The following is a 26,975-nucleotide window of genomic DNA, read 5'->3' as shown; positions in this document are numbered from 1 at the left end:
CTATCCCGTGGTGCTCAGCAGGGAGGTACTACAACACACAGGCGCAAGTAGGAAGGCTACTGATTTCCACCTGTAAAGGGAACTCTGGATGTGCCTTTGGACCGGCCGGTCTCAGCCAGCCCTGTTAGCAGTGCTCTGGATTGTGGATGCCGAAGTCTACAGTAAAAGGTAAAGAGACTGCAACCCTGTGTCCTCGTTATTCATTGCGCCTTGCACCACTCACCATCACCTTTAATTGGACGCCCCTTAGCAGGGCCACGGACCGGGTCTAGCCACCGTGACATCCCCAGGACCGAGACAGAGAGACCTGGTACCGGGTACCCCGCAGCCCTGCGTCTGGGGGCGCTCCAATAATATCACCTCTCGTTCTCTCTTTTTAGAAAATGATATCTGAACTGGAACATTTCTCCAAACTGCTCGATCACTCCGAGCTGGACTCCTGTATCATCGCCATCTTATCCCATGGAGTGGACGGTGCTGTGTATGGATCTGATGGCAAACTTGTACAGGTAAGACACAAGGCCAGGTATGTTCACACTGGGACACAACATATCCCAGCAGTTAATTCTCTTTTCTTCTTTGTTGTATATTGATGTCAAAAATGAAATCTTCCACATATCTCAGCTATGTTCTCTTCCGCTGGCTGCAGCAGGAGCCTCTCCCCTCTGCTGTGTCTACAGTAGGGCAATGCCACATGATATTACCTTAATTCTTTAATTAGGGATATGAAACAAAGAGTTAGGTCTGTGGTTCTCAGACATCTGAATTCGGCCTTATTATAGGACCTCTAAGTAAAGCGTCTCTTGGAAATGGCGGATCTGTGATATTGGTCAGCTGGTCTTGTGGCGGCATAATAGACGTTCCTCCAAGGAGCTCAGTAACTTTTTCTTTTTTCTTCTTTCTATTACTACATTTGCAGTTGGATAGTTGTACACTCATGTAGTAAGTTTGTGGTGTGTTTCTGTCTTCTCGTGTCGTAGCTGCAGGACGTCTTCACACAGTTGGACAATGCGCACTGCCCACAGCTGCAGAACAAACCCAAGATGTTCTTCACCCAGGCCTGCCGAGGAGGTGAGAGCTGCATGCTGGGCCTTACAGTGCTCCACCCACCGATACATTGTCAGGGTGTGTCCAGCCTCTCCACTTTACATTTCTTTCTTCTCGCATGGATTTTCCAATAATTTATTTTTTCATCTCTGCTATACTTGCTAGCACTGCCTTTCTGCCACTGCAGTCTTAGTGATATCACGAAGACAGCGCTTGTGACCGCTGCAGCCAATCACTGGGCACGTAGTAACATACATGTAACTTTCAATAGATGAGACAGATCGAGGTGTGGACCAGCGAGATGGACGAGAGCAGACCGGATCGCCTGGTTGTGAGCAGAGCGACGCAGGGAGAGAGGATGGGAGAGTCCGGCTGCCAACCCAGTCTGACATGATCTGCGCCTACGCCTGTCTGAAGGGTGAGCACAAAACATAAACTAAGTTCTGGGCTGGTCTTTATTTTTCCTACAAACTCTCTTTATAGTCATTACATCTCCTACATGCAGATAAAGTGAGTGCATTACTGAAGGTGTAAAAAATGTATTAAAAATTGAGTGCAGCTCTGGAGTAAAAATGCAGGATGTAATTCCGGATCAGTAATGTCTGTATTTGCATAGTTGGTTATTTCCATTTTATTATGTATATAGTTTTATGTCACTTGTATAATCTGTGACATCATTTAGGTTCTGTATCACTTCGCAACACAAAGCACGGATCGTGGTTCATACAAGATCTTACTGATGTGTTCTCCAAACATGCCAAGGACACGCATGTAGCTGACATGCTGGTTAAGGTGAGACCCCATTTATTGTAACCCCTTGTGAGACCCCTGTTATAATGTCTCTGTACACCAGTGCATCATCTGTGTCGCTGACCTCCTGATGCAAAAATGAGCCGCGCCGGCCTAACCCTCACTTTATCAACCATGACAGCCGCTGTCCCATAGTAGAGTAATAACCCCTAATATGAGCTTTTCTCCTCTGCCCTCTCTATAGGTGAACGCCCGCATTAAAAAGCGAGAGGGGCACGCTCCAGGGACCGAATACGACCGCTGCAAAGAGATGTCCGAGTACAGCAGCACCCTGTGCCGAGACCTGTACTTGTTCCCAGGATTCCCCTGTGACCTGACCACCTGCACTTCTGTCTCCTACATAGAATGGCTTTATTTTTACATTTTCTATCCATGTCTTCCACTGTTGTATTGTCTCCTTTTCTTGGATGGGTCCAAGGAGCATTGAAGCCCCTTCACACAGGTCACATTCCTGGACAGGCCGCATTCACACTGAGTGCTGTGTGTGATATTCCTCTGGTGCGGTGCTCTATATATTCCATAGTATTTAGGGGCCAGAGACTTAGATTCCCTTCATGCAGGGCCGTTGGGCAATTTTTTTGCTGTATTTTATTGTTTCAATTATTTTATGGAAGCGAAAAGTAATTGCACCAGAAATGATATATTTTACTTGCACTTAAAACCAGTGTGAATTTGGCCCAACAGCAGGGGTTCCCCGGGATTTTGTAACCGACGGCGGAGCTATTCTCTCTTACTGTATTGTATGTTCACTTTTGCCACATGCAGGAAGTTTTCTTCAGTGGTGGTCCGGGGCCCAGACCCCTACTAATCACAAAGTCTGGGAGTGCGTAAACCGTGGAGGATTAGCTGAAATCTCTGCACTTTTCTGTTTAGAGGTTTTGGGATTCAGATTCCCTCCAGTGAAACTTATTAGTTTTTTAAACTTTAATTATCCTTCAAACTTTAGTATTTGAGAAGTTCTATGGGGGACCGCGACTAAAAGGGGATGTGCAGCGCCCCAGAGTTCTGGTCGTTGCAGTACTGTGGCTTCGCCGCTAAGGGGAGCCATGGTACGTTCGATGGCACCGAAGGAGTTCCTCCAATCAGGTATCACAGACACCAATATATTTCACAGCTGGGCCTCCGGGGGGAGCTAAGGGTGCTATTCATTAGGCCACTCCCCACCATAGTGGGTAAACTGGGGGTCAGGCAGGAAGTTAGAGAGAACGCTGACGGGATTGAACGGAGCAACACCCTGTGGCAGGGGGTGTTGTGAAGGGAGAGACTGTAGGGTCTCTGCCAGGGGTGGGATCCTGACAGAGGCTTGGCATTGAAAGAACGTAACGGGTCCGCGCAGGCTCCTGGAAGCGGCGGGACTCAAGAAAGGACTAGAAGCGAGATAGATTGTGCTGAGTGAGAAACGAGATCAAGCAGAAGGAGAATACCAGCAGGGGTTTTGTTGAAAGAGGCAGCACCCTGCTGAGGCGCAATACCGGTGGCCGGAACGCCGAGGGAGTGGATTAGAATACAGCTTCAAGCCATACTCCAAACAGCGGCAGGACAGTCGGTCTCAGGCGGGCTGTCTACCACATATCACCTATGAAGTCTTGGGGGGCAATTGCGGGAGAGGGGCGTCTCTAGGGTCCCGGAAGAACTCCAGGCCTACCTGACAAACGGGTGCCATTCCAACCTGAATACAGGGTAGGGGTGGATTACAGAGGAACATCAAATCGAGTTGTGAGGGAACTTAAGAAACAGACACAACCGTTGTGGGGTTACTTTCCGTAAGCACAGCAGGGAAGGACTACAACACATAGCGCTAGAAGGAAGGCACAGATTTCCACCTGAGAGGAGAACTCTGGAGGTGCCATTGGACCGGCCGGACTTGCGTAGCCTGGTGAACCGTGTTCTGGACTGAGGACTCAGAGATCTCCAGTAAAGAGGTAAAGAGACTGCAACCTGGTGTCCTCGTTATTTACCGCGACTTACACCCCACAACTGCACCGCTCCACCGCTATCATTACTACCACCTATTACACCGGACGTCCCCCACTGACGGACAGGGCCACGGACCGGGTCTAGCCACCGTGACAACCCCGAGACTGAGAACTAGAGGCCCGGCTCCGGGTATCCCCTCGGCCCTGCGGCGGTGTGGGGGCGCGCCGCTGACTTGGCGTCACGAACAGGATCTACTTAAGCCTGAGGAATCAGGTCATGTGTGCCTAGAGACTGTGATTTATTGTGCTTGGACTGTACTTTATTGTAAGATTGTGCTGCGCCATTAGCCGCCAAAAGTTCCCGCCAAAAGGCGCCGCCATTGCTACACCCAAGGGGAAGGAGGGCGTGTTATGGGCGGAGACTCCCAGTGTGGCGCGAGAAATGGCTACCGCCCCCTGCACTTCTGGCTGCAGAGGAATGACCTGCCCCAAAGCAGAAGAGAAACACCCCTTGATATGCAACAGCGGGAAGCGGGTGACGGAGAAGCCCAACCTCGGAGAAATGGCGGAGCTAGGTGCATGCACTGCCACCGACTATCAGGCAGCGATGGTGAACGGCGAGTGCCTGAGCGAGGAAGAAGCGGTTCAGGCCTGCCTTTCTTCACCGGAGATGGACCGGAAGCCTGCGGACCCGACAGCGGAGTTACGTCCACCAATCCCGACCTCGGAGTTAGAGGAGGAGGAACCACAGCCAGCGGAGCCGAATCCGAGCATCCCATTGGAGGAGCCCCGGTCCGGGCTGCAGCAGATTCCAGCGTCTTCGTTAACGGACCGGAGCGACACCGATGGAACCACATCAGGCGCAGGTATGGGCGGCGCCCCTACTCCCCTGGACGGTTCTGCTCTCCCGACCGATCCTCCCCACAACAGTAACCCCGCGTATACAATCGACCGAGCGGTTCTCACCCCCGGCGTGTTGGGGAAGTTGTTACCACCATTGCCAACCAGGTGGGGAGAGCCCATAGAAATGGACCCAGGAGGGGTGATGTTCCGATGGGATGTTCCCTGGGTCGAGCAGGATGGGATTCCAATGGAAGGTCTCACTATTGCGATACTTACCTGGGACCAATACAAACAATGCGTGCTCCAGCATTGGGGGCAGCGCACTGAAGTTGAAAGACGGGAACTGCAGAGCAAAAAAATGATCTATGATGGGACGGATGCTGTCAGGCGAGGGACGGTGGTGGCATTCCACCCAAAGAAGGGGTGGGGTTCCATTTGGGAGTCGGGTCTACCTACTGGCATCTTCGTTGCCGGCTATGATGTGGAGACTCCCTGCTGTGATCGAGAAGGTGAACCACTCCGGGAGGGGGATCAGGTGACGTATACCCGTCACTGGAACACACAAGGATGGCGTGCCCGGAAAGTTCAGCGATACGAGTCTGAGAGAATGGCACCTGTGGCCCCAACTGTGGTCAATCCAGGGCTGCCAGACCTTGTTACTGTTTCTACTGTACGCTTTGTAGCAGCTCCTGAACTTGCCGACAGAGTTAGGCTTCAAATTCAGACAGCAGGCGACCAGGTGGTCCCTGCGGAGCTTGCCGCTGGTGTCCGTGCTACAGTGGCCGGGGTTCAGGAGCCCGAGCCGCCTGAAGAAGAATAAACCTCGATACCATGAAAATGTAAATAGTTACTATTTGTTCTTTTGAGTTGCTGCTGAACCCGCCCAGGGTTAATGGATCCCTCTGTTAACCCGGGATCCTCTTTGTTTGTTTTCCTTTTCTGAAGTTGTTGCACAAAAGTTACACGAACTGCAGAAATCATGGACTGTGCATGATTCGAACTTCCTTTGTAAATAGTTTGCACCTTCTTAAAGGTGCACCCTACTGGTTTTAGCCAAAGACACTTTGCGAAGATATTTGCCCTATTTGTTTGAGCCAAAGACACTTTGCGAAGATACCATGCCGGAACCTTTGCATGGGCCGGTAGGCTGAGAAGACGAGCTACCTTAGAAAGACTTGGTCTCCTCTTAAAGGGGATGTGAGAAACTGAACTTGAGAAAGATACTGTTGCAGAACAGTAATGCCATGATGATGCTTTGAAAAGAAATGTAACTGTTTTATATGCTAAGTTATATGTGTTGAAATTGTTGAAATGTCTAAATAATGTTTTGCAGAAAGAAAAGATGCAGAGAGCCCGTAGGGGTAGAGATAGAGGTCTGCATAGTTGAAAGTAAGCGAAGTAATAATGAAGGTGAGGATAGAAGGTAAACCCCGCGTCCCCATTGAAAGTTACTTTGCTACTAAGGACAGAGAATGAACCCGTAGGGGTTAGAGAGTGAGTCCTTAAAGGAGCCGAGTAGAGCTGGCTCAGAGTTCTTTAAACGAAAGGAATGTTATGTCTATACCATGTATAGTAGCGAAAGGCAGTAGGCCCTGGCTGAACGGGGCGGTCCTGTAAAAGAAAGGAGAGGCAGTAGGTCTGGTGCCATAGGGACAGGCGGTCCTGCAGGTTCAAAGAAGGAGAATGTGAAGTTACCTTACCCTGTAATGTGATTATAGGAAGGCCTTTGGTAAACTAAGAGTGTATGTTTCTTAAAGGCAATGTTAATTTATTGTTCCAGAATTTGCACTAAGTAGAATACCCGGTTGGGTAACAGGAGTTATGTATAGCCTGTAATTTATAATGTTGACTATGTTTGTAACGTTAAAAGTGTCCTCACCTCCCATAAAGGGAAGCCTGTTCAAGTATACTTATTGTTTTGCACTCAACAAAATTGTATGTCTGTTTACTAATCTGTATTGTTGTTTTTCTTCCCAGTCCCGGAGTACTGTGTTTAACCAGGGGGGAGTGCAGCGCCCCAGAGTTCTGGTCGTTGCAGTACTGTGGCTTCGCCGCTAAGGGGAGCCATGGTACGTTCGATGGCACCGAAGGAGTTCCTCCAATCAGGTATCACAGACACCAATATATTTCACAGCTGGGCCTCCGGGGGGAGCTAAGGGTGCTATTCATTAGGCCACTCCCCACCATAGTGGGTAAACTGGGGGTCAGGCAGGAAGTTAGAGAGAACGCTGACGGGATTGAACGGAGCAACACCCTGTGGCAGGGGGTGTTGTGAAGGGAGAGACTGTAGGGTCTCTGCCAGGGGTGGGATCCTGGCAGAGGCTTGGCATTGAAAGAACGTAACGGGTCCGCGCAGGCTCCTGGAAGCGGCGGGACTCAAGAAAGGACTAGAAGCGAGATAGATTGTGCTGAGTGAGAAACGAGATCAAGCAGAAGGAGAATACCAGCAGGGGTTTTGTTGAAAGAGGCAGCACCCTGCTGAGGCGCAATACCGGTGGCCGGAACGCCGAGGGAGTGGATTAGAATACAGCTTCAAGCCATACTCCAAACAGCGGCAGGACAGTCGGTCTCAGGCGGGCTGTCTACCACATATCACCTATGAAGTCTTGGGGGGCAATTGCGGGAGAGGGGCGTCTCTAGGGTCCCGGAAGAACTCCAGGCCTACCTGACAAACGGGTGCCATTCCAACTGAATACAGGGAAGGGGTGGATTACAGAGGAACATCAAATCGAGTTGTGAGGGAACTTAAGAAACAGACACAACCGTTGTGGGGTTACTTTCCGTAAGCACAGCAGGGAAGGACTACAACACATAGCGCTAGAAGGAAGGCACAGATTTCCACCTGAGAGGAGAACTCTGGAGGTGCCATTGGACCGGCCGGACTTGCGTAGCCTGGTGAACCGTGTTCTGGACTGAGGACTCAGAGATCTCCAGTAAAGAGGTAAAGAGACTGCAACCTGGTGTCCTCGTTATTTACCGCGACTTACACCCCACAACTGCACCGCTCCACCGCTATCATTACTACCACCTATTACACCGGACGTCCCCCACTGACGGACAGGGCCACGGACCGGGCCTAGCCACCGTGACAACCTCGAGACTGAGACCCAGAGGCCCGGCTCCGGGTATCCCCTCGGCCCTGCGGCGGTGTGGGGGCGCGCCGCAGATGTATTATATGTTTACAGGGGTCTCGCCTAGAGATCAGCCCTGTATCAACATCATATTTTCTCTTTCATAGACTGAATTGTCTTAGAAAGTTGTAGTTTTACCATTTCTCCCCCCCCCCCCCAAACGGATCTCGGCCCTTCTCCTGACTCACCGGTCTTTGTGAATTTTTGCTTCACAGATATGATCCTTTCTCTGTCTATCCCTCTGCCACCGACCTTTCCAATCTGGCTCCTATATAAGGCAATCCCCACACTGCTCCCATCACATCACGGGGTCTCCAGAGGGAGGTCACGTTCATTGATCACAGACCATCTTCTGTGGATGGCCGCAGGTGACCATCTGCCCAATGTAAAACTACAACCCCCGTCATGGCCGTAGGCTGGAGACCTCTGATGCCGGCTCGTGGACGTCCATTCTTCCTTTCTTCTGGCCAGTCTTCCGCCCCCAAGTTGTACTTTTATTTCATGCCGACTGCTTGCGAAAAACTTCAGCTTCTCCTGCCGATGGCTACAACTTTCGGTTATATTTTCTGTATAGATTAATTGTATTTCTTGCACTTTAGGTAATTAACGTTCCTTAATTTAAAGCCTAACTCCACTCAAAAGCGCAGAGGTCTGTGGAGCTGTATGGTGAAGTCCCCGCCTTGCAATGCTGGTTGTTTTATCCATTATTATTGTTTTTCCATGTCATACAAGGCTTCAGAAAGCTGAGATGAGCTGTACGATGGAATGGTCGCCCTACAATGCTCCTTCGTTTTTTCCACTTCTGTCATGTAACTGTTGCAGGGAGCAGAGCTATGGGGGGGAGCTGTATAATGAGGGTCTTGGCTATAGTGCTGCTTTATCTGCTTGTCATGTACATTCAGGCTTCAGAAGCTGAGAACTGTTTACAGGCTCCTCGCACTGTAAAGCTGGTTTATCCGTTACTGTGAAAGTCCCAGCGAATGCATTGTTCTGGGTCATGGCAGCTTCTTAGTAGTGTATGGACCCAGCAAACAGCCCCTCACATCTCAGCTTCCTAGACTGCTATGTGCATAGGGATAGGTAATATTGAGGTCAATGGTCGTCTCTCCTGAGCTTGCAGCTTTTGTTGGCGCGAGGCTTCGTAGGGGACCTCCATCAAGGATTACGGCCTTGTCTCCAGTTCAGGGGCGTCTTGCAGAATTTGATGCAATTATGTAAAAATAACCTCAAAACGTTATAGGTAAGAGGGCCACGTACCTGGAAATGGCCGGTGTCTGGTGTCCTCCGGCACCACATGGTGTTCTGAAAATCTGCAGGAGCAATTTCCAGCCCCATCTACTAGCGAGAGATTCGGCCACCGTCATCATGGAGGTCCCCGTTAAGTTTTAGGCAAAATTAGTTTTTAGTTACTTTTTCTTTTGATAATTTTAAAACAAAAAAGTATAGACAGCCCCAGATGGCGGCTGCGATATGCGCTTGTGATATGCAGGAGGCAGAGCCTGAGGCACCTCCCCATATGGCACCTCCCCATATTGCAGGGGGCGGGGCACCAGGCTCCTCCCCGTACGCTGTGTTTTGTACATTCCTTGCTGCCGCTGGTGTGAGCGAGTCGTGTGACTACGAGGCCTCTTCCTACGTCTGTATCTCAGGACTTTTCTCGTTTCTGTCACTGCCTCTCTCTGTATTGTTTTATATTCTGCCAAGCACAGCATTGTCGTCATGTATCGCCGCCGGTACTTGTCACAGTGTGTCTCCGTTAAGAAGAGTAAAAAACAAAGTGATTCTATACTGGTTCAATAAATCTTTTTATATCTTTTATGTGGGTGAAAGTTTCTTGCAGTTTTCAAAAGTTCTATTAAGTCCTGTGTGTTCCCATGGCAACAGACTGCAAACAAACCTCGTGTAGTCGGATCCTGCAGTCACGACGCCTCCTTATTTTTAATATCAGGCTAAATGTACGATGGAGCAGAGAAGGGATGTGCCGACTGCAGGATCGGATGACGCCGGGCTCGTTTCCAGCCTGCGCTCTTCATAGGTTTAGTACAATAGAATATATCGGTTACATTCTTTATAGTGTGAAATTGGCCATATAAATGGATCCAAAAAGGGTTTTTAGACTAAAAAAATATATATTACACTAGATATGAGCTCGGAGTAAGCGGTGCCCGTGCAGCAGGCGCCAACTAAACCCCGCCTGGCCATGAAGTCATGAGCGCGGGAACTTTAGACACATGATGGCTCACGGACATGTGCGAACAACATGTACATGCCGGGGATGAGAGGCGCACGTAGCGGCGAGGCGTGCACTGATCTCACCGGTATGAAGACATTACAATGTGTCAAAGGCAGAGAAGAATTGATGCAATTAATATAAAGAACGGATAAAGTGCAGACAAGTGGAAAAGAAGATGACTGCTTTTGGTTTTGATCATGCATTATACATAGAGATAGTAATAAAAAACTGAATAAAAGGCATCAATACAGAAAAAAACAAATGCCAAATTAATATATACAGTGCGGGAAATAAGTATTTGATCCCTTGCTGATTTTGTACATTTGCCCACTGACATGAACAGTCTATAATTTTAAGGGTCTGTTAATTTTAACATTGAGAGATAGAATATCAAAACTAAAATCCAGAAAATCACATTGTATAAATTATATACATTTATTAGCATTTTGCGATAAATAAGTATCTGATCCCTCTGGCAAACAAGACTTAATTCTTGGTGGCAAAATCCTTGTTGGCAAGCCCAGCAGTCAGACGTTTGTTGTAGTTGATGATGAGGTTTGCGCACATGTCAGGAGGAATTTTGCTCCACTCCTCTTTGCAGATCATCTCTAAATCATTAAGATTTTGAGGCTGTCGCTTGGCAACTCGGAGCTTCAACTCCCTCCATAAGTTTTCTATGGGATTAAGATCTGGAGACTGGCTAGGCCACTCCATTACCTTAATGTGCTTTTTTTTGAGCCACTCCTTTGTTGCCTTGGCTGTATGTTTTGGGTCATTGTCTTGCTGGAAGACCCAGCCACGACCCATTTTTAATGTCCTGGTGGAGGGAAGGAGGTCGTCACTCAGGATTTTATGGTACATGGCTTCATCCATTCTCCCATTGATGCAGTGAAGTTGTCCTGTGTCCTTAGCAGAGAAACACCCGCAAAACATTTTTTCACCTCCATGCTTGACAGTGGGGATGGTGTTCTTTGGGTCATAGGCAGCATTTCTCTTCCTCCAAACACGGCGAGTTGAGTTAATGCCAAAGAGCTCAATTTTTGTCTCATCTGACCACAGCACCTCCCAATCACTCACAGAATTATCCAGGTGTTCACTGGCAAACTTCAGCCGGGCCGCACATGTGCCTTCTGGAGCAGGGGGACCTTGATATTAAACCTTTGCTGCGTAATGTGTTACCAATAGTTTTCTTGGTGACTGTGGTCTCAGCTGCTTTCAGATCATTAACAAGTTCCTCCCCCGTGTAGTTTTAGGCTGATCTCTCACCTTCCTCATGATCAAGGATACCCCGCGAGGTGATATTTTGCATGGGGCCCCAGATCGATGTCCATTGACAGTCATTTTGTATTTCTTCCGTTTTCCTACTATTGCACCAACAGTTATCTCCTTCTCGCCCAACATCTTTTGGGTTTTGTAGCCCATTCCAGCTTTGTGCAGGTCTATGATCTTGTCCCTGACGTCCGTAGAAAGCTCTTTGGTCTTGCCCGTGTTGTAGAGGTTAGAGTCTGACTGACTAGAGTCTGTACCAGTCGTGACTTGTCTAAGATTATTGTCCTTGTTTTCACTATATATATACCCCTTCTCACATGTAAAGCGCCATGGAATAAATGTCTCTATAATAATAACGGAGTCTGGACAGGAGTCGTTTATAAAGGTGACTATGGAAGACGCCGTCTATAATGCAGGTAACGAGCTGATTAGGAGTCTAACTGGTCTGTAGGAGCCAGAGCTCTGAGTGGTTGGTAGGGGATCAAATACTTATTTCTCACTGCAAAATGCAAATTTATATAATTTATACAATGTGATTTTCTGGATTTTATTTTTGATATTCTGTCTCTCAATGTTAAAATTAACCTTCCCTTAAAATTATAGACTGTTCATGTCTTTGTCAGTGGGCAAACTTACAAAATCAGCAAGGGATCAAATACTTATTTCCCCCACTGTATATATTTTTTCCAGTAATTCTGTTATTTGTCCAATAAAGTCTTACCCAAAAGCCTAGAAAAATACATTTCTTCATATCTTATCTAGAAATGAACTGCAGAAAAGAAATCCGAACTATCAGTAACACCTCATAGTAAACCATCTTATATATGTATCGATTATGTGTAATTGATAAATGTATTTTTTCTACCCTTTTTGCTCTCCATTAATCTGCAAAGGAGCTGTATACACGTACGATCATACTGTAGGATTCTGTGATTTGCTGTTCCTCAGTTATACTTCCTGGAAGTATATAAATATGATGACCGCTGGGTGTCTCCCTTATTCACTGTCAGGACATATCCCTTATACATATGAATTTTATCGACCAATTGTCAATTATTTTTCACATAATAAATACAAAGCCTTCCCCATCTTTGGAAAGTATCTGACTGATCAGCTACTTGAGATATGACAGATGCCTTTCCTTGCTGTCACTTTTGACAGTCTGGTTACTAGGGATACAGCGCCTAAAAACTACGTTCTCGATTAGCTCGGTTACATGCAGTACCACTTATCACCAGGCATATCCGCAGATGCTTTACATAGGCACCAATGCAACAGCGCCCCCCTCCAAAGTGGGAGCCAAATGCTACAACTATGGATCCATAACTATGGCAAGAAAGAGTTAACCTCTGAATGATTTTTCAGATAATAAGTAGTTGACGAATGCAATTGTTTCCCACAGAATATATGAATGATTTTGAACTACCCCTGCGCTATGACACATACATGTATGACGAAGTGCAATGGTTAGAATTACTGCCTGCAGTACCCAGTGTCACCCAGCAGAGGGAGACAGAGTACTGGCACAGACGGGTCAGCAGCAGGCAGTGCACATAGCGTCTTATTAAATAGTTTTATTTAGGGGAGATGCTGATGACTTAATAGAGCATAGGATCCCGGGCACTTCCTGGGGGAATTATAATATTTGGTTTATAAAACCTTTGAATAGTTGTAGCATGATGAAATGGTGATCCTGCCCTATCCAAATAAAAAAATAATAAAAAAAATACGACATTCGGTATTGTCCTGTCTGTATCCCAAAAATTCCAGAGGAAAAAAAAACTCGCTCTCCACGAAATAAACAGCTCCATCAACAGAAAAATAATCACGTTACAGATCCGGGAAAATTATTATTAGTAAATCTTTTTATTTTTTAAATTCTCACATTTCTGTAAGTCATTGAAAAATGTATTTTTTATACAATTTGTTTTATTACACTACGTAACAAATTTTAATTTTTTTGTGGGTTTCAATGGCGTTTTCCCAATCACTTATGTCTAAAGTGAAAAAATGGCAAAAATTCCCCAGAAAGTTTGCTTCTATGGTCAGGACGTAGATTTCATATTATCAATGTTTTCTCGGACGTTAGCAAAACGTGCACCGTAGTGTAGAGCGCGGGAAGCTTCTAATTAGGTTTTTTTTTTACTATTTAGGCATGAATAACTGGAACATAGCACTTAAAAGCTGGAAACAAAAATGGTCACACAGTGTTATTTAACCCCTTCACCCCCAAGGGTGGTTTGCACGTTAATGACCGGGCCAATTTTTACAATTCTGACCATTGTCCCTTTATGAGGTTATAACTCTGGAACGCTTCAACGGATCTTGGTGATTCTGACAGTGTTTTCTCGAGACATATTGTACTTCATGATAGTGGTAAAATTTCTGTGATAGTACCTGCGTTTATTTGTGAAAAAAACGGAAATTTGGCAAAAATGTTGAAAATTTCGCAATTTTCCAACTTTGAATTTTTATGCAATTAAATCACAGTGATATGTCACACAAAATACTTAATAAGTAACATTTCCCACATGTCTACTTTACATCAGCACAATTTTGGAACCAAAATTTTTTTTGTTAGGGAGTTATAAGGGTTAAAATTTGACCAGCAATTTCTCATTTTCACAACACCATTTTTTTTTAGGGACCACATCTCATTTGAAGTCATTTTGAGGGGTCTATATGATAGAAAATACCCAAGTGTGACACCATTCTAAAAACTGCACCCCTCAAGGTGCTCAAAACCACATTCAAGAAGTTTATTAACCCTTCAGGTGTTTCACAGGAATTTTTGGAATGTTTAAATAAAAATGAGCATTTAACTTTTTTTTCACACAAAATTTACTTCAGCTCCAATTTGTTTTATTTTACCAAGGGTAACAGGAGAAAATGGACCCCAAAAGATGTTGTACAATTTGTCCTGAGTACGCCGATACCCCATATTTGGGGGTGAACCACTGTTTGGGCGCATGACAGAGCTCGGAAGCGAAGGAGCGCCATTTGACTTTTCAATGCAAAATTGACTGGAATTGAGATGGGACGCCATGTTGCGTTTGGAGAGCCCCTGATGTGCCTAAACATTGAAACCCCCCACAAGTGACACCATTTTGGAAAGTAAACCCCCCTAAGGAGCTTATCTAGAGGTGTGGTGAGCACTTTGACTCACCAAGTGCTTCACAAAAGTGTATAATGCAGAACCGTAAAAATAAAAAATCATATTTTTTCACAAAAATGATCTTTTCGCCCCCAATTTTTTATTTTCCCAAGGGTAAGAGAAGAAATTGGACCCCAAAAGTTGTTTTACAATTTGTCCTGAGTACGCTGATACCCCATATGTGGGGGTAAACCACTGTTTGGGCGCATGGGAGAGCTCGGAAGGGAAGGCGCGCCGTTTGACTTTTCAATGCAAAATTGACAGGAATTGAGGTGGGACGCCATGTTGCGTTTGGAGAGCCACTAATGTGCCTAAACATTGAAACCCCCCACAAGTGACACCATTTTGGAAAGTAGACCCCCTAAGGAACTTATCTAGAGGTGTGGTGAGCACTTTGACCCACCAAGTGCTTCACAGAAGTTTATAATGCAGAACCGTAAAAATAAAAAATCATATTTTTTCACAAAAATTATTTTTCACCCCCAATTTTTTATTTTCCCAAGGGTAAGAGAAGAAATTGCACCCCAAAAGTTGTTGTCCAATTTGTCCTGAGTACGCTGATACCCCATATGTGGGGGTAAACTACTGTTTTGGCACATGGGAGAGCTCGGAAGGGAAGGAGCGCCGTTTGACTTTTCACTGCAAAATTGACAGGAATTGAGATGGGACGCCATGTTGCGTTTGGAGAGCCACTGATGTGCCAAAACATTGAAACCCCCCCACAAGTGACACCATTTTGAAAAGTAGACCCCCTAAGGAACTTATCTAGAGGTGTAGTGAGCACTTTGACCCAACAACTGCTTCACAGAAGTTTATAATGCAGAGCCATAAAAATAAAACAAACATTTTTTTCCCACAAAAATTATTTTTTAGCCCCCAGTTTTGTATTTTCCCAAGGGTAACAGGAGAAATTGGCCCTCAAAAGTTGTTCTCCAATGTGTTCCGAGTACGCTGATACCCCATATGTTGGGGTAAACCCTTGTTTGGGCGCACGGGAGAGCTCGGAAGGGAAGGAGCACCGTTTTACTTTTTCAACGCAGAATTGGCTGAAATTGAGATCGGACGCCATGTCGCGTTTGGAGAGCCCCTGATGTGCCTAAACAGTGGAAACCCCCCAATTATAACTGAAACCCTAATCCAAACACACGCCTAACCCTAATCCCAACGGTAACCCTAACCACACCTCTAACCCAGACACACCCCTAACCCTATTCCCAACCGTTAGATGTAATCCAAACCCTAACCCTAACTTTAGCCCCAACCCTAACTTTAGCCCCAACCCTAACTGTAGCCCTAACCCAGGGGTGGGGAACCTCGGCTCTCCAGCTGTTATAAAACTACAACTCCCAGCATGCCCTAGCAACTTGCAGCAGTTGAGGCATGCTGGGAATTGTAGTTCTCCCACAGCTGGAGGGCCAAGGTCCCAACCCTAGCCCCAACCCTAACCCTAGCCCCAACCCTAGCCCGAACCGTAACCCTAGCCCTAAACCTAATGGTAAAATGGAAATAAATACATTTTTTAAATTTTTTAATTTTTCCCTAACTAAGGGGGTGATGAAGGGGGGTTTGATTTACTTTTATAGCTGTTTTTTAGCGGATTTTTATCCGGCAGCTGTCACACACTGAAAGAAGCTTTTTATTGCAAAAAAAATTTTTTGCGTTACCACATTTTGAGAGCTATAATTTTTCCATATTTGAGTCCACAGAGTCATGTGATGTCTTTTTTTTTGCGGAACGAGTTGACGTTTTTATTGGTAACATGCTCGGGCACGGTGTTCACTGAAGGGGTTAACTAGTGATATAGTTTTATAGGTGGGGTCGTTACGGACGCGGCGATACTAAATATGTGTACTTTTATTGTTTGATTTTTTTTATTTAGATAAAGGAATGTATTTATGGGAATAATATTTTTTTTTTTCTTTATTTAGGATTTTTTTTTTTTTTTTTTTACACATGTGGGAATTTTTTTTTTAAACTTTTTTACTTTGTCCCAGGGGGGGACATTACAGATCGCTGATCTCACAGTGTGCACAGCACTCTGTGAGATCACCGATCTCACTTACAGCCGTGCAGGCTGCAGCTTTCATCTGCAGCCTGCTCTGCACCCGGAAGTAATCCCTGCAGGACCCGGATGCAGCCCCGCGGCCATTTTGGATCCGGGGCCTGCAGGGATAGGAGGTAGGAGACCCTCGCAGCAACGTGATCACATCGCGTTGCTCCGGGGGTCTCAGGGAACCCCGCAGGGAGCCCCTTCCCTGCGCGATGCTTCCCTGTACCGCCGGCACACCGCGATCATGTTTGATCGCGGTGTGCCGGGGGTTAATGTGCCGGGGGCGGTCCGTGACTGCTCCTGGCACATAGTGCCGGATGTCAGCTGCGATAGGCAGCTGACACCCGGCCGCGATCGGCCGCGCTCCCCCTGTGAGCGCGGACGATCGTGCTGGACGTACTATTCCGTCCTTGGGAATTAGGGCCCACCCCACATGGACGGAATAGTACGTCCAATGACAGAAAGGGGTTAATCATATAATATAGTCATTACAAATATAATATACACTGCTCAAAAAAATAAAGGGAACACTACTTAAACAACAGAATATAACTCGAAGTAAATCAAACTTCTGTGAAGTCAAACTGTCCACTTAGGAAGCAGCACTGCTGACAATCAATGTCACAAGCTGTTGTAGAAATGGAATAGACAACAGATGGGGATTATTGGCAATTATCCAGACCCCCTCAATAAAGGAGGTTCTGCAGGTGCGGACACAGACCACATCTCAGTACAATGCTTTCTGGCTGATGTGTTGGTCACTGGTCCGGTGTTTCAGATGCTGCACATCTCGTATCTTCACAGCATAGACAATTGCCTTCAGATGACCCCAAAGCATCTGAAACCAGGGATCCTGGAAGCCTGTGCTCGCATTTCTCCTGCGGTGCTGCTATCAGTGTGTGCTGCACTGACAATCCAACACAATGGGCAGCACTTTGAACACTTTTTATAAGTGGTCATAAACTTGTAAATAACTCATAAAAGAATAAAGTTACGTTAAAACCAAGCACACCAGTGTTTTTCTTGTGAAATTCTCAGAGTTTGTGTACATGACCCTCTTCTCATTGAAAAAAATAAGTTGGATCCAAAATGGCCGCCATGGTCACCACCCATCTTGAAAAGTTTTCCCCCTCCCATATACTAATGTGCCACAAACAGGAGGTTGGTATCATTCCCATTTTATTTAGGTGTGTCCATATACATGGCCCACCCTGTATAATGCTGTAGATAAGCCCCTGGTCCGCCCTGCAAGTGAAGAAAAATAAGTTTTATTATACTCGCCAGCAGGGCTGTCCGGTCCGATGGGTGTCGCAGGTCCTGGTCCGGCACCTCTCATCTTCTTGCTCCGCCGCCCTCCTGCTTCTTCCTCGCCCCCCGACATCGGCGCTCCTGCGCAGGCGTACGTATCTGTCCTGCTGATGGCAGAGTAAAGTACTGCAGTGCGCAGGCGCTGGGCCTCTTTGACCTTTCCCGGCGCCTGCGCAAGAATCTCCTGCCATGTTAATTTTACCGCAAAATAAATGCAGGAAGATTAAAAACCAGAAAACAATGACAATAATTTCCTTTTCTTTTTTTTTTCACATTTCACTTGGATTTTTCTTCCAGTGTATTTTCTGGTAAAATGAATGAAGTAATTCAGAGCTACAACTCGTCCTGCAAACCACAAGCCCTAGATGGACAGACAAATAAATATGTTATGGTTCTTGGGAGAAGAGGAGGGGAAAAAAAAAGAGAATGCAAAAACAAAAATTGTCATTAAAAAACTGACATTAAAATTTTGCGCCAGAAAATGTGATATTTTCAAAGGGTAATTTGGAAATGATTTAAAATTAGATTTTTTTAAAAAGTTTTTTTCCCACAGACTTAGAATTTGTCTTAACATGGCATCTGTGGGGGGCACATCCCAAAGCCCGGGGGGTGATGTGGCCTTGGTCCCTGTGCCGCCAGACTTCCCATCCTCTTGTAGATGATTAATACTTTTAATTGCACCTCTGGTTATTACAAAAATTAAAACTGCACTTTTCATCTGTGACATTGTATCCGAATCCCAGAGAACGTGGACTGGTGGGAATTTCAGATGAATAATGAATATTTCAGGTTCTCGGTCGGGTCCCCGGGAGCTCAGGATGGCGAATTAAACAAAGTTGTAATTAAGAATGTGAAATATAATTTACTGAGGGCAATAAATTAATTAGTCCTGGAATCATTAGGGGTTTTGCCGGCGTCGCGCTGTTCACTTATCGGTATGAGATTGCGACAATGCGGAAATATATTGGTCCTATCGTAGGTGTGAGTGAAGAGATACAATTAGGATCCTTAAAGGGATATTTAAAAAAAAAATGTGTCTTCTGGATCATTTTTGGGGTCTTCCTGACAGCCCAGGACCGTGGTCTTTTTCCATTGTGATCGGAGGCAGAACTAAAGCCTCTCTATACGGCCAACACTGAGGTTTATAACTATGGACTACAACCCAGGACATTGCTCCAGTGTAGTTAAAATTAGAACTAAAGCAACTTTGCAAATAGTTTTGGTTAAAAATTATTTACGTTTTGTGTACTCGGCCCCTGGACAGATCTATATGTTTTCATATTGGTTACAAACTAGCATAAAAAATCCTTTATGAGCCTCTTCTGGAGAATTACCCACCGAAGAAGAAAAATGTTCTGCACCTCCATGAAGAGGCGTCCACGAGGGAACGTCATGCCGGTCCTACTTCCAGGATGATAGTGGTGGTGGGGGCATCAGGTACGGTAGCCGGTCCCTTCTACTGTTCATTCCCGGTACAGTAACAGCTCGGTGTTACATTGATTCGGTCGAGGAACCAGCTGTGCAGACATTTCTCCAATGTGTCCTAGGACCTGTGGTCTATTCACGCTCCCGTGGCTGCAGCGTCTCTGGACTTGTCTCCCATAGAGCACGTCGGGGACTTCATTGGTCGGTGATTACACAGGAGCTGCCAACAGAGGATCTTGATGATTTTCCCTAGTCCATTCAGTGGCAGAACCATTAATAACCTCAGTGACAGCAATCAAGGCCGGAGGTACTGGGATTTCTGCACAAGACTTGATACTGAAGAAATCAAGGTGTTTCATGCATTTGTTTCCATCATTTGCAGATCAGTGACGTCTCCATCCGGTGATTTCCATCATTCCAACCACATCTCCTTCTTGCTGGAACAATTTTGATGATGAGGGCGGATGCGCAAATTTGCCTCTACTTACAACTCCTGGCCTCGTCCTAACTGAAAGGGAAAATGAGGAGCAAAAGTCCCCTGTTCTTATTATCATGGGGGGCAGCAGTGAAGCCGACATTGATCCCACAGTTATCAGTGCAGCGCTCGGCTTTGTGCATGGTCTGTGCCATGGACGTAGAGCTGATCGGCAGGACGCATGCGCCACCAGCTGCTCCATTATACTTCACGCCATGATCTTGCTGGGAAGCGATCATGGAGGACACAAGTCTGCATTCTGGGGGCCGCAGTGAAATTCACGGTGATCTATCATTTATCTCATCAGTGCCATAGACTTTGTGCACGCTCCGCACCATCAGCTGCTTCATTCAATTTCTCTTAGCCACAGTCTTGTGCAGCGTCGGACTGGAGCACCTTGGGCCCACCAGAGAAAATCATTCTTGGGGCCCACTGTATAGCTACATAGAAATAAATACAAGACCACCAATGATGCGGTAAAACACACTAATATCAGGGTATAATATACGGTAGTACACGTCTTAATTATGTAGCAGGGGTTGGGGTAGCCCCCCTCATAGAATATAAAGTAGCCAACCCATAGAATAAAAAGCAGCCCCCTCATAGGGTACAATGCAGCCCCCTCATAGTATATAAAGTAGCCCCCTCAGAATATAATGTACCCCCCATAGAATATAATGCAACCAGCCTCATAGAGTATAATGCAACCCCCTCATAGAGTATAATTCTGCCCCCATAGGGTATATTGCTGCCCCCTTAGGGAATAATGCTGCCCCCTCAGGGAATAATGCTGCCCCCCACATAGGGTATAATGCTTCCCCCCTCATAGGAAATAATCCTGCTCCCCTCATAGGGTATAATGCTGCCCCCATAGGGAATAATGCTGCCCCCTCATAGAGTATAATGCTGCCCCCTCATAGGGAATAATGCTGCCCCCCACATAGGGTATAATGCTGCCCCCTCATAGGGAATAATGCTGCCCCCCTCATAGGGTATAATGTAGCTCCCCCATATGGTATAATGCTGCCTCCCCATAGGGAATAATGCTGTCTCAGATTCACTGATATATATATTATAAAAAACCACAATACTCATTTCTCCTAGCTTCCATGCTGATTCCGGCGGCGGCTCTGCTCCGATGTCAACACACCGTTTCGGTGATTGATCGCACCCGGCCGGGCACGACCAATCAGTGACAGGCACAGTCCAGCCGCGAATTGGTGTGGGATTTTAACTATGCTTCACTAATTGATTGGTCGCGCCCGGCTGGCCACGACCAATCAGCGATATTGGCATGGGATTTAAACACAGCTTCGCTGATTGGTCGCGCCCGGCCGTTCGCGACCAATCAGCAATATTGGTGCGCAATTTAAGCCACGCTTCACGGATTGGTCGTACCCGGCCGCGACCAATCAGCTATATTGGCGCGGAATTTAACCCCCACTCGCAGAACGATGTAGTTAACTCACGTTTACTGAACAAGTTCTGTCAGTCACATTGTGATGTAGTTCAGTCACGTTTACTGAACACGTTCTGTCAGTCTCAGTGCCTCGTAGTTCACTCACGTTTACTGAATAAGTTCTGTCAGTCACAGTGCCACGTAGTTCACTCACGTTTACTGAACAAGTTCTGTCAGTCACAGTGCCACGTAGTTCAGTCACGTTTACTGAACAAGTTTTGTCAGTCACAGTGCCACGTAGTTCAGTCACGTTTACTGAACAAGTTCTGTCAGTCACAGTGCCACATAGTTCAGTCACGTTTACTGAACAAGTTTTGTCAGTCACAGTGCCACGCAGTTCAGTCACGTTTACTGAACAAGTTCTGTCAGTCACAGTGCCACGTAGTTCAGTCACGTTTACTGAACAAGTTTTGTCAGTCACAGTGCCACGTAGTTCAGTCACGTTTACTGAACAAGTTCTGTCAGTCACAGTGCCACGTAGTTCAGTCACGTTTACTGAACAAGTTTTGTCAGTCACAGTGCCACGCAGTTCAGTCACGTTTACTGAACAAGTTCTGTCAGTCACAGTGCCACGTAGTTCAGTCACGTTTACTGAACAAGTTCTGTCAGTCACAGTGCCACATAGTTCAGTCACGTTTACTGAACAAGTTTTGTCAGTCACAGTGCCACGCAGTTCAGTCACGTTTACTGAACAAGTTCTGTCAGTCACAGTGCCACGTAGTTCAGTCACGTTTACTGAACAAGTTTTGTCAGTCACAGTGCCACGTAGTTCAGTCACGTTTACTGAACAAGTTCTGTCAGTCACAGTGCCACGTAGTTCAGTCACGTTTACTGAACAAGTTTTGTCAGTCACAGTGCCACGCAGTTCAGTCACGTTTACTGAACAAGTTCTGTCAGTCACAGTGCCACGTAGTTCAGTCACGTTTACTGAACAAGTTCTGTCAGTACAAGTCTATAATCACTGCACTCTTACTGACAATTTTTGCTTCAAGAGAAAAATCTTTATTATAGGTGAAGGGCGACAAGTACAAGACGTTTCGGCCACTCTGTGGCCTTGATCACAGTGTCGCGTAATTTTGGTGCGTCAACAAGTCGTGCTTGTCCGTCCCGGGAGGGAAAAAGGCTAGGTATGGCACATACATCCACATTGAATAAAGCTAATGCTGCAGCCACAACAGGAGATGAGGAGCGTTCGTAACGCCTGTTAGCTAAAGCCGATACTAGGGCTGCAGAGGCCGAAACAATATACATGCAGATGGCGGCGGAGTCCGGTACGGAAAGCCACTGACAAGGTGACGTTGGTGGTGAAGTGGCAGAGCTGGCACAAACGTGCCTTAGCAATCGGAAGGCACATTAATTCTTTTTTTTTTTTTTTTAACGATTATATGGTACCCAGGGCCTGCAGGAGAGTTTGCTCTCCTCCACCCTGGGTACCAGCCGCACATGATCCGCTTTCTTCCCACATGGTGCGCATAGCCCCATGCAGGAAGTAAACGGATCAATGCATTCTTATGTGTGCGGAATGAACATGTTGCGTTTTTTTCCAGAATGCGATTCCGCTGCGGAAAAAACACAGCATTAGCGCAAAAAATGCGGAATGCGTTCTAAAATTAGGATGCTTAATGTGTGCGTTTTTTTCACGGTTTTATAGCGTTTTTATAGCGAAAAACAGCGAAAAATCCTGAACGTGTGCACATAGCCTAAGGGGAACAGCAGGAATAAAATAAAAGTAAACACTGGCAACTGTTGACCTACTGAGAAGTCCTCATTACACAAGAGGTCATTTTCTTTGACTGCCTTAACCCCTTTCTGACATCGGGCGTAATAGTTTGCCGATGTCAAACTACCTCCCTTGGATGTGGGCTTCAGCGGTGAGCCCACATCTTCCCGGGGACATGTCAGCTGTTTTGAACAGCTGACATCTGCCCGCAATATCCGCGGGTGGAATCACGATCCACCCACAGCTATTAACCAGTTAAATGCCGCTGTCAAACTCTGACAGCAGCATTTAAATTGCGCTTCCAGCCATCGGGCTGGAAATACGCTCACTGGTGAACCCCGTTACGTGATCGCGGGTCACCGGTGTGTTGCCATGACAACCTGAGGTCTCCTGGAGACCTCTATGGTTGTCAATGTCGGCTTGCTGTGAGCGCCACCCAGTGGTCGGCGCTCATAGAAAGTGAATAAATCTGCTATATAGAGGCGATCTGAACATCGCCTCTATGTAGCAGAGCCGATCGGGTTGTGGCAGCTTCTAGTTCCCCATGGAGACTATTGAAGCATGCAAAAAAAAAATATTGAAAAAAATAAAAAAAAAATATATATAAAAGTTCAAATCACCCCCTTTTTGCCCCATTCAAAATAAAACAATAAAAATAAAATCAAACATACACATATTTGGTATCGCCGTGTTCAGAATCGTCCAATTTATAAAAAAAGAAAGGATTAACCTGATCACTAAACGGCAAAGCAAGAAAAAAAATCAAACCGCCAAAATTCAATTTTTTGGGTCGCCGCGACATTGCATTAAAATGCAATAACGGGCGATCAAAAGATCATATCTGCACTAAAATGGTATCATTAACCCCTTCACCCCCCGGAGCTTTTTCCGTTTTTTTCGTTTTCGTTTTTCGCTCCCCTCCTTCCCAGAGCCATAACTTTTTTATTTTTCTGTCAATTTGGCCATGTGAGGGCTTATTTTTTGCGGGACGAGTTGTACTTTTGAAAAACATCATTGGTTTTACCTTGTCGTGTACTAGAAAATGGGAAAAAAATTCCAAGTGTGGTGAAATTGCAAAAAAAGTGCAATCCCACACTTGTTTTTTGCTTGGCTTTTTTGCTAGGTTCACTAAATGATAAAACTAACCTGCTATTATGATTCTCCAGGTCAGTACGAGTTCATAGACACCTAACATGACTAGGTTATTTTTTACCTATGTGGTGAAAAAAAAATCCAAACTTTGCTAAAAAAAAAAAAATTGCGCCATTTTCCGATACTCGTAGCGTCTCCATTGTTCATGATCTGGAGTCGGTTGAGGGCTTATTTTTTGCGTGCCGAGCTGGCGTCTTTAATGATTCCAATTTGGTGCAGATACGTTCTTTTGATCGCCCGTTATTGCATTTTAATGCAATGTCGCGGCGACCAAAAAAACGTAATTCTGGCGTTTCGATTTTTTTTCTCATTACGCCGTTTAGCGATCAGGTTAATGCTTTTTTTTATTGATAGATCGGGCAATTCTGAACGTGGCGATACCAAATATGTGTAGATTTGATTTTTTTTATTAATTTATTTTGATTGGGGAGAAAGGGGAGTGATTTAAACTTTCATATTTTTTTTCTTTTTTTCACATTTTTTTTAAACTTTTTTTTAACTTTTGCCATGCTTCAATAGCCTCCATGGGAGGCTAGAAGCAGGCACAGCACGATCGGCTCTGCTACATAGCAGCGATCTGCTGTTCGCTGCTATGTAGTAGAAAATCAGGTGTGCTGTGAGCGCCGACCACAGGGGGGCGCTCACAGCTACCGGCGATCAGTAACCATAGAGGTCTCAAGGACCTCTATGGTTATAATGGAGAAGCATTGCCGACCCCCGATCATGTGACAGGGGTCGGCGATGACGTCATTTCCGGCCGCCCGACCGGATGCGGTAGTTAAATGCCGCTGTCTGCGTTTGACAGCGGCATTTAACTAGTTAATAGCGGCGGGTGAATCACGATTTCACCCGCCGCTATTGCGGGCACATGTCAGCTGTTCAAAACAGCTGACATGTCCCGGCTTTGATGCGGGCTCACCGCGGAGCCCTGCATCAAAGCAGGGGAGCCGACATCGGACGTACTATCCCATCCGATGTCGGTAAGGGGTTAAAATCGTCAGCTCAGCTCACAAAAAAATAAGCCCTCACTCAGTCCGAGATCACAAATAATGGAGATGATACGGGCATCGGAAAATGGCGCAATTTTTTTTTTTTTTACAAAGTTTGGAATTTTTTTTCACCACTTAGACAAAAAAGAACCTAGACACGTTTGGTGTCTATGAACTCGTAATGACCTTGAGAATAATAATGACAGGTCAGTTTTAGCATTTAGTGAACCTAGTAAAAAAGCCAAACAAAAACCAAGTGTGGGATTGCACGTTTTTTTTAGCAATTTCACTGCACTTTTTTCCTAATTTTTTTTCCTGTTTTCTAGTACACGACATGATAAAACCAATGATGTCGTTCAAAAATACATTTTGTCATGCAAAAAACAAGCCCTCACTTGGCCATATTGATGGAAAATTAAAAAAGTTATGGCTCTGGGAAGAAGAGGAGCGAAAAACGAAAACGCAAAAAAGCTTTGGTGTTTAAGGGGTTAATGAAATCTAGCAGCTTATCTTTTCACAGGAGAAAATACTCACCCGCCTCCCTCGCAGTGTCCTGTCCTGGCCGCAGCTTCTCCTGTATGCGGTCACGTGGGGCCGCCCATTACACAAATGAATATGCGGCTCCACCCCTATGGGAGGTGGAGCCGCATATTCACGACTGTAATCGGCGGCCCCACGTGACCGCTCATACAGTAGAAAGTGCGGCCAGGACAGGACACTGCGGGGGAGCCGGGTGAGTATTTTAATAACAGCGGGCGGGCGCACAGGGGGTGGGAGGGGGGTGGGGACATGGATCTTTATGTTAAACACGAGAAACAAAAAAAAAAGGATTATTCATATCTTCTCTACAGCAAACACTGCTGCAGAGAAGATATGAATGGCGGCTCCAGCACCATGTGGGGGGGACAGCGCTTATCTCTAGCGCTGTCTCCTGCACGGTGCGTGTGGTACCCAGTCGGCACACGGGCAGTGTTCTGTCTTCATACACGTTGATACGGTCTGTGATCCAACATACAGCATAAACCACTTTTGTCTTCCAAAATAAGCAGACTGTTTTCTGTAGTCTAACTTGTTTATTGGTAACAGGTATTGAAATGCGGTAAAACTATAAGAATACAAATGATTTGGGTAAGTATTGAGCCAAATAACAGCACAACTGATACTTATAACTAGCAGAGAAAGCATACAGGATGATGCAACTTCTACATGCAGCTACATACAGTAACTCACAGATAATAGATTTCCCAGGTACTAGTGGCTATACAGTAATCACATTCTATAGAACACTATATAGCAAGAACAAGGATAGCAATCTTACCGGATAAACTAACCAGGGTGGGAAGTAAGTGAAGTAGTTCCAACACAAGAGATTAACACGAGTGTACAGGAAAATACACAGAGAGAAAGATGGGAAATTCCCTATCCCATGATACCTTTGTGCAACCCAGAATGCAACACTCTGATAATTACTAAGAAAAACACAGGTAATAAATTTCTCCACCACTGGGTGGTGCTATAACACAGCAAACCCAAAACTATAGCAGTGAAACTTTAATGCTTGGACAAACCCCTGTCCTTGATTAGGAAGGGCAGAACACTCCCCGCTTGGCATCAACCGATGCCACCTACAGGTTCCTTTGGCGAAAACAGTAAGACAAGTTCCGCAACTGGTCTGAGGAATAGTTTGCTTTCCCCGGACTTGCCTACTTTGACCTCGACTTTACGGATCTTCCCATCTTTGCTTGGGAATACTTTAGTGATGAGGCCCAGTGGCCACTCATTACGGTGTGTGACTGGCTGTCTTTCATGAGAAGGACATCACCGGTTTTGATGTTTGGTTTGTCGGTCTGCCACTTCTTCCTTGGTTGTAAGGTGGAGAGGTACTGCTTCCTCCATCTGTCCCAGAAGGTATTGGAGAGACTTTGGACTTGTCTCCATTGTCGTCTGTAGAGGTCCTTGTTGCTAAATTCTCCAGGTGGAGCGCTGAGAACGCT

At 45.9% G+C, this 26,975-nt stretch overlaps 2 protein-coding genes across 2 annotated transcripts in view; both read left to right on the top strand.

Moving 5' to 3' along the window:
* The first annotated feature begins 369 nt into the window (after window positions 1-369).
* Window positions 370-26,975, top strand: part of LOC143769424 (caspase-2-like) — a 212,036-nt gene continuing 185,430 nt past the window's right edge. Inside the window, exons 1-2 of the mRNA XM_077257925.1 lie at window positions 370-509; window positions 981-1,071. Coding sequence (XP_077114040.1) covers window positions 384-509; window positions 981-1,071 — 217 coding nt within the window. The 5' untranslated portion in view covers window positions 370-383. The remainder of the gene's footprint in view (window positions 510-980; window positions 1,072-26,975) is intronic.
* On the top strand, window positions 1,323-2,837 carry LOC143769427 (caspase-2-like). The gene is made up of 3 exons (XM_077257928.1): window positions 1,323-1,465; window positions 1,730-1,839; window positions 2,042-2,837. The coding sequence occupies exons 1-3, from the start codon at window positions 1,438-1,440 to the stop codon at window positions 2,282-2,284; spliced, it is 381 nt and encodes a 126-aa protein (XP_077114043.1). The 5' UTR covers window positions 1,323-1,437; the 3' UTR covers window positions 2,285-2,837.

The sequence above is a fragment of the Ranitomeya variabilis genome, chromosome 4 (assembly GCF_051348905.1).
Source record: "Ranitomeya variabilis isolate aRanVar5 chromosome 4, aRanVar5.hap1, whole genome shotgun sequence".
NCBI classification, from domain to species: Eukaryota; Metazoa; Chordata; class Amphibia; order Anura; family Dendrobatidae; genus Ranitomeya; species Ranitomeya variabilis.
The sequence above is the reverse complement of the archived record's forward strand: the minus strand, read 5'-3'. Positions and strand labels throughout refer to the sequence as shown.